The 7,831-nt window shown below is 31.9% G+C and overlaps 3 protein-coding genes across 5 annotated transcripts; 2 read left to right on the forward strand and 1 right to left on the reverse strand.

Moving 5' to 3' along the window:
* The first annotated feature begins 216 nt into the window (after positions 1–216).
* Positions 217–2,173, forward strand: LOC105203582 (retinol dehydrogenase 13). 2 transcript variants are annotated; one of them, XM_039447307.1, is made up of 6 exons: positions 217–397; positions 827–992; positions 1,149–1,257; positions 1,332–1,646; positions 1,724–1,931; positions 2,001–2,173. In XM_039447307.1, exons 1-6 carry the CDS (start codon positions 378–380, stop codon positions 2,101–2,103), a joined length of 921 nt encoding a protein of 306 aa, XP_039303241.1. In that variant the 5' UTR covers positions 217–377; the 3' UTR covers positions 2,104–2,173. The 2 variants fall into 2 exon arrangements, with proteins under 2 accessions (XP_039303241.1, XP_011170697.1); XM_011172395.3 differs by having other exon boundaries at positions 279–558.
* On the forward strand, positions 2,020–3,847 carry LOC105203580 (peptidyl-prolyl cis-trans isomerase FKBP4). 2 transcript variants are annotated; one of them, XM_039447308.1, is made up of 3 exons: positions 2,020–2,067; positions 2,725–2,780; positions 2,856–3,847. In XM_039447308.1, exon 3 carries the CDS (start codon positions 2,878–2,880, stop codon positions 3,763–3,765), a length of 888 nt encoding a protein of 295 aa, XP_039303242.1. In that variant the 5' UTR covers positions 2,020–2,067; positions 2,725–2,780; positions 2,856–2,877; the 3' UTR covers positions 3,766–3,847. The 2 variants fall into 2 exon arrangements, with proteins under 2 accessions (XP_039303242.1, XP_011170696.1); XM_011172394.3 differs by lacking the exon at positions 2,020–2,067 and having other exon boundaries at positions 2,310–2,780; positions 2,856–3,845.
* A 1,675-nt stretch (positions 3,848–5,522) lies between these two features.
* Positions 5,523–7,096, reverse strand: LOC105203579. The gene is made up of 5 exons (XM_039447310.1): positions 6,660–7,096; positions 6,375–6,570; positions 6,135–6,276; positions 5,887–6,070; positions 5,523–5,768 (listed from the first exon to the last, which is right to left on the reverse strand). The coding sequence occupies exons 1-5, from the start codon at positions 6,673–6,675 to the stop codon at positions 5,758–5,760; spliced, it is 549 nt and encodes a 182-aa protein (XP_039303244.1). The 5' UTR covers positions 6,676–7,096; the 3' UTR covers positions 5,523–5,757.
* Positions 7,097–7,831: the final 735 nt, after the last annotated feature.

A 7,831-nucleotide genomic window follows, 5' to 3' on the forward strand; every position in this document is an offset into this window, starting at 1 on the left:
ATCAATACAGTATTATTAAATGTATTATTAAAGTATATTATGATTATATAGATAAGCTTTGATACAGAATAAAAGATACAATAATTAATTTATTATAAATTATATTAATTAAATTATAATACTGATTATAATATATAATTACAGTATGTTTCTTTTACCTTTTCTTTGATCTTTTGTGGTTTTTAAATTGTTGTGCGCGAAATGTAGCGGTCAATCAGCTCTTACCTCGCCGTTTCTTTCCGTAAAAACGAAATGCTGATTGGCCTTACATTGTCATACTTTCCATGTGCTGCTAGAAGGAGACAGAAATCCAACGGCCCTTATCAAGAAGAAGAACGAATTGAACATGTGACGCATTGTGACGTACCTACTTGCACATGCTTGCCGGAGTTACTTGGTTATGTTCATATCAGCTCATATGCTCTTCTATCAAATCTAAATTGTTTCTTTAACTTTGTCCACAAATTGAAATTCGGTGAAAATGCCCTGGCAACTCCCAAAACCGCTTCTTTACGCTTCCGTGGCGGCGACCACATTTGGTGTAGCGTATCTGACAAAGTAATGTTGCTTTAAATCCTTCCTAGGATTTTGCACAATTAAATCGATTAATTTTACTCCACGCTTTTCGTTTTCTACTTTACAATAATTAAATAATAAGTAATACATAATTTCAATATCCACAAAGGAATGTTGTAAAATTATAGATGAACTGTTTACAGATAAATCTTTTCTTTTATACATATAATGTTAATGCTAAGTGGGACAATACTTTCAACTTCTTTCATTGCTTTATGACATGAATAATTTAATTATGTTGAAATTACAGGGATTACATGGGAGGTGAAAAATATAAAGGGAAAGAGGATCTAATTGATAAGGTAGTCATTGTGACAGGAGCCAATTCTGGTATCGGGAAGCAGACAGCTTTAGAGTTAGCCAAACGCAATGCGAAAGTCATTATGGCATGCAGGGACATGGGAAAATGTGAAACGGTACTTATATCATCGTTAGTATCTGCTCAATTTACAAATAAAGTATAAATAAGACAGACAGCGTTGTATCGTAAGATATTGCGTTTCAGTCAAGTGACTAGCTTTCTTGTATTATTTTGCTGTTTTGTTGTATAATGTAATTTTATTCTTGTACAGGTACGTAGAGATATTGTACTCGACACAAAGAATAAGTATGTTTATTGCAGGAAGTGTGACTTAGCGTCACAAGAAAGTATTAGGAAATTTGTTGCCCAATTTAAGAAAGGTGATTATATTATATAATCAAATGAGACAAAAAATTTGTTTGATTTTTAATGTCTGTCCTGTTTGCATTTGCAGAATATAACAAACTTCATATACTTATTAACAACGCTGGCGTAATGAGATGTCCAAAGAGTTACACTGAAGAAGGTATAGAAATGCAGCTTGGAGTCAATCACATGGGACACTTCCTGCTTACAAACTTGTTGCTGGACGTCTTAAAAGAGTCCACGCCGTCAAGAATTATAAATTTGACAAGCGCCGCTCACCGTAGAGGCCAAATAAACATGCAGGATTTAAATTGGGAGAATGACTATGATGCTGGTAGAGCATATGGTCAGAGTAAATTAGCTATAATCCTTTTCACTCGGGAATTAGCAAGCAGATTGAAAGGTAATTTAGCATAATCGCATTATTTTTTTGTTTTGTAGCGATTGCTGTTATGTATGTTTTCTTTGGTTATTTTTCAGGAACCGACGTTACCGTGAACGCTGTTCATCCCGGTATAGTCGATACAAACATAACGCGGCATATGTCCGTATACAACAATTTCTTTACACGAATATTCCTGAAACCTTTTGCTTGGCCATTTATTAGAGCACCTCTGCAAGGGGCTCAAACTGTTTTGTATGCGGCGTTAGATCCTAGTCTTACGAATGTTTCCGGATGTTATTTCGAGTAAGCATCATCGGGAATTTTACAAACATCGCGAATGTAACATCAACGTTATCGTTATATTTGTTACAGCAATTGCAAAACCAAGGAAGTATCAGAGGAAGCCAAGAACGATCAGCTGGCAAAGTGGTTGTGGAAGGTCAGTGAAAAATGGACAAAATTAAATGTTACTTAAATAAATGTACAATAGAAATATACAGTTGTAATTTGTTTTTAAAATATAACTTGAATCTTTGATAACTATATTCTTGAAATTTCCTTTTATTTAAATATTTTGTTTAATTTACATCAATGGTGCAAAATAAAATAAGCAAGTGCATAAATGTTCTTCAGAATTGAGATTCATACAAGAATTTTATTAATATAAAATTCAGTAAGATTGTTCAGATCCTGAGAGAGTGTTTTAAAAATTCTTTTAGTTCTTATACAATATCGAAATAGAATCTTGACATTTCAATTAGCTTTGAATACAATGATTTTTATATATACTCTAATGTTTATAAAAAACATTTGTATAGTTGTAAACGGATCTACTGTTTATTCGCGCCTCGTTCCCATTGCATTCGCGTAAATTATCGTCGATACAGTGTGATGAGATGAATCAATCAGTCGCGTGAAAGAAATTTAGGACAAAGGCAATTTCAAATTAATTTCGTATACGCGCGTTTAGTGCTCCCTTCGCCAGGTGTCGGGCGACCATAGAACTATACAAGTTCTATGCGGGCGACATGCTTGGACATGCTTTCCGAGGTCTAACCTGTATGTACATGTATATTGACATCGTAGTATGTTATAGCCTCTCCTGCGGCCTCTGAAAACCGACCTTTGAAAACTGTGTATCAAAACAAAAAGGTACAATAGTTTACATACTGAACTTTATTAATTTAATATTAATATTTTTAATTGCCGATTAATGTCGTTTTGCAGAATTGATGATCTACGAGTCATCATGCCTCAATCGTGGGAATCAGCGGACAAAAGCATAAAAAAGAATGTGCTAAAGTCTGGAGTGTTTATCAAGAAACCAACGGAATGCTCTACATGTACTGTTATTGTGGAGAAGATAAATGTTTCTGGAACATCTGAAGCGGATTTGAGAGAGAAATATCACACCACTATTCTTGACGGCGAGCCAGAGAAGACTGTGATCATAGGAGAAGCTGGTTCAGAAATTGATGAAAAAATTGAGAGAGTGATTTGCATGATGAATATCAATGAGAGGAGTCTCGTTACCATTATCATGCCTCTAGAACAATCAGACGATTTTGTAGTTAGTAACAAATCCATAATAGTTAAGTTTGAAATCGTATTGACTCACTGTAAACGGTACAAATCAGTTTGGGAATGGAGTGCCGAAGAAAAGTATAAAGTGGCTTTGAGATACAAAGAGAGAGGTACCGAATTGTTTAAAAGCTCCCAAATCATAGATGCATTCCGCAAGTTCAGTAAAGCTTGCAAGCTTCTGATAACATTAGAGCCGATAGTGGACTTGGAACTGGACACGCAGTTGGAGTGCAATATTAATGATTTAAGGCTTGCATTGTATAATAACATGGCCATATGCCAACTAAAGCAAAAGAATTATCAGCATGTTGTTACACTGTGTATCAAGGTGTTGAATAAGGATGAAAATAATGTTAAGGCCTTGTACAGGAGAGGAGTGGCACATGGCAGTATGGGAGACTACGAAAAAGCTATTGCAGATCTGAAAGCAGTGCTTACTTTAGAATCTAGTAATCATTCAGCGAAAAAACAGTTTGACATTTATAATACCAGGTTGCAAGCATCAATTCAGAGAAATAAAGACATGATGAGAAGAATGTTTAAGACTTACTAGTAAATTTTAAGTACTTCATAACTGTACATATACTTAATTTTTTAAGAAATAAAGTATATTTATTTTGCAAATGAAAAAAATAGTTTATATTTGTTGTAACTTATATCTAATTGTCTTAATGTTATTATTATTATTATGATCATTATGTATAATATATAATATTTATATATTTTGTGTTTTAAGAGGCTCCTAAATATTGATCGCATTACAGAATAAATTATTTTTCGAATTAGTTTGACAGATCAGAAAATTTTTTTGAAATTCTTTAAAATAAAAGTATGCACCAAAAAAACTTGGATACATTTTATGAAAATCGAAAGAAAGAAAAGAAGTCTTCATTGGAAGACTGAGAACAATGGTGGAGTAACAGTGATCTCCTTACGCATACTAAACTTCATGTTTTACCATAGTTCTGTACAATAAAATATTATATTAACAAGAAATTTTTTAATAATATTTCATCAAAAACTGATATAAAGAATAATAAAAAATATGTGCATAGGAAAAAATATTCAAATGAATAAAAGTTTCTTACTAAGAAGTGAAGATACTTGCCCCACTTGCTTCGTCTATACGAATAGTATCGCTTTCTAGAAGTAGAGAATGAGCTTTAATTTATCATCCGCGTATGCTGCCACTGTAGAACACTTCAGAAAAGTTGTAAAAGTCTACCTTTTATAATTTCTTGACATGTATGACTTCTTAATATATGTATATAAGGAAAAAAATTCAAAATATTAACAATTTTTAAAAATAAGTATGAGATATAAAAACTTTTTTCACAAAAGAATTTTAAATCTAGAATACTTAGAAAATATGCATTCAAATATGGAATTTGTTGAGTCAACATTAAAATTTGAAATCTTAACAAAATGTGGTTGTCAGAAAATCTGCAAGTCCGAAAAAAATGCTATAATCTAATGAAAAATCTGAAATTTTTTTGTTTCAACATTTGATCGATTCGATTCGAATTCAAACTATTCACAAGTCTCTAAGAATAATAAATAATGATTTATACAATTTTTCCTTTTTAAAGTAAAGAAGAAACGTAAATTAGTTTTACAACGAAATTTCTTTGACAAAAGAAACTCTGTTATGAAATCAATCTGTTTCATCATTTGTTGTGGGCCACTATTGCAATTCGCGTCAAGTTATCAAGTCCCACGCAATAAATTAATTTATCTACGGATTTAATGTATCATTAGAAAGGTAGAAGACGATAACCAGGCACATTATGCACTTATAAATTTTTATGTATGTGTGCGCATCAATATAATTGTTTCATTACAACTGTTGTTTAATCAAATCGAAATGTATCACGAGAATGGGATCGTTCTCAGTTTACAGCAATACATATATTTTTTTCCATTCACATACATTGTGTGTCAACAGTCTTCTTAATCAAACTACATTACGAAAAAGTAAATAAAGTCAAATTTAAAACGTTTCATTCTCGAGTCATTTTAAATTATATATTACTTTTAAATAATACATAATATTCATAAAGCGACGTATACATCATGGAAATTCTAACAGAAAATTTTATGCTAAAGTAAATTAAATCACAATCTAATTTTCTCAAGACAATTTGTGATTTGATAGAGTTTTCTTAACATGTTTCGTTCTCGATCCACTAGCCTTGAAAAAGAAATATAACAATCTAATATTACACTTTGTCGTTAACAACTTCTGCGATAAACTATAGTTATTGCAAATAGACTGAAGTAGCGAGGAATGTATCAAAGAAAAACATGTGATAGTTTGTTAAAAATTAGTCTATTAAAATCGTTTTCCTTCTTTAATAATAGTTACACAAATAATTGTAACATTTATTGTATTTTTAAACGAAAGCTCTTTCCGGGTAACATTCCTTCTACAGGAACAACATTGAAGTTGTCTCAATTCGTTAGACTGGTCCGGAATGGCTCAGCCACTTAACAATGGCAGATAGAGTTACAATAAATTGATCGATTCAGCATCCAACATAGTGTTCTACAATGGTTCTATACAATAAAATATTAACAAGAAATTAAAAAATGACACTTCATCAAAAACTGATATAAAGAATACTGAGAAATATGTAAATTAGAAAAGATATTTAAATCAGTAAAAGTTTCTTACTGAGAAGCGTAGAACTTCCTCCACCTGTTCCATCTACAAGAGTAGCATCATTTACTACTAGAGAATAATATGGCTCTAAGACATCAGTATCACAATGCAGAAGTGAAGTATCGTCCGCACATACTTTTACTGTGAGCATTATCTCATCCTGATGAACGCCAGTGCACAAATCACTTAGGTATTGCTATTTAAATACGAGCTATCATTATTACATAAACAGGATGATTGGGATAATTATACATACTTACAGTAGGATCGCGGATTGACGTTAAACTAGGAATTAATTGTTTCTTAGGAAAAGCTCCAATTAGGGGAAGAATTCTATTTTTAAATATTTCACTTTCAGTAACTGCAGTTGATGCTCCCGACTCTTTTATTTTATTATATAATCTGAGAAAAAGTGCATATTTTCCAGTGAAAATTAATATGCTACAAAATATTTATTTGTGTCTCAAAATATATATATATATATATATATTTTTTTTTACCTTTGTATTCGTTGGCAGGTTGGTTCATCAGCATGTATAATTTTTATCGTTGCAATATGCAACACTTTTGACTGTTGTAATAACACGAAATCTTTCTTTGGATGAAATTGTATTGATATTTCTTGGGGTTTATCAACATTAAGTATTGCTTCTTTTGGATTTACATGCCAACTAGAATCCATTGTTGGAGAAATAACTGCAATATATAAATATGTTTATCTTTATATAATTCATATAAAAATGACAATACATAGAGAGAAAATAGAGGAATTAGTTTAGTCAAACCTTTTGGTATAACCATGATCTTGGCAAATGATGGTAAGTCGCCTATATTATATAATATAAAATTTGTATTTAAAGTCGTAGTTCCATAATACAAATTGCCTAATAGCAAAGATAGTTTTCCACTTGCATTTTCAACTACATCTAAGATTTCCACTTTGCTGTAGCCACCGTATCCATACAAAAATATCTGCCAATTTAAATTGTAAATAGTCCTCCTAAATTTATTAAAAAATTAAAACAATTAAAATTAGCAATAAATCACTTACTTGTTTATATTGTTGAGAAATGTTACTCTCTCTTCTGTATAACTTAATAATAATTTTTGCAGCCATCTCTCCAACAGTGTATGGATTAAACACAACTGCGAGTTCCCTTCTTTCTTGAGGTTGCATTACCAGTATCATGCTTGTATACATTGTTTGTTTGTCACCAAAGAACTACATATAGAAATTTAATAATATAATTCCATAATTCTTTTTTTCTTTGTAAGTAAAAAATATATGTATAATATATGCAATACCTTAAAATTCTTACTGTCATCACATATGTCTACTTGAATTTTCACCTCGTTATTACTCGCGTTTTGAATTTTGAATTCTTTAGTTTCATTGTTTCTTGTTTCTACACTGTTCCATACCAGGGCAGTATGGGTAGATAAGATCGGGATTTCATCTTCGATTGCGAAATGTTCCGATGAGTCAATTTGTTGTTGCATAGTACTATAAAATATTTACATATATAAAAAAAAAATAAATATTGTAATTTATTAACGAACTCACAGACATGTAATTTCTCTTTTACCTGTAATTGCCTCTATTTACCTGTAATTAAGAGATGCTCTGCTGTTCGTGCTCAGCTCTTCCTGCGTACTGTCGACACCGAACATACATATATAAAAAGACTGTCGTTACCAGGATCGCGGTGTGTTTATTGGTGTGATATTAAACCCGCTGTTATCCTTGGGCTTGATTAAGTGCGTAAACACCGTCCTTTGTTATGAACGCGATAAACGGTAACGGCTTCGATAAGCAATTCGTGAAACGGACGAATCAGCGGCCTCCTATCGTCTTGCGACCACGTGGTTCCGGTCCGAGCCTTCGCGATTCCTACCGGGGCTTTAAACGGTAACAGCATAGGGCCTAAGCAGAATGGTTGACTTATAATTTTAAGAC

The sequence above is a fragment of the Solenopsis invicta genome, chromosome 3 (genome assembly GCF_016802725.1).
Source record: "Solenopsis invicta isolate M01_SB chromosome 3, UNIL_Sinv_3.0, whole genome shotgun sequence".
NCBI lineage: Eukaryota > Metazoa > Arthropoda > Insecta > Hymenoptera > Formicidae > Solenopsis > Solenopsis invicta.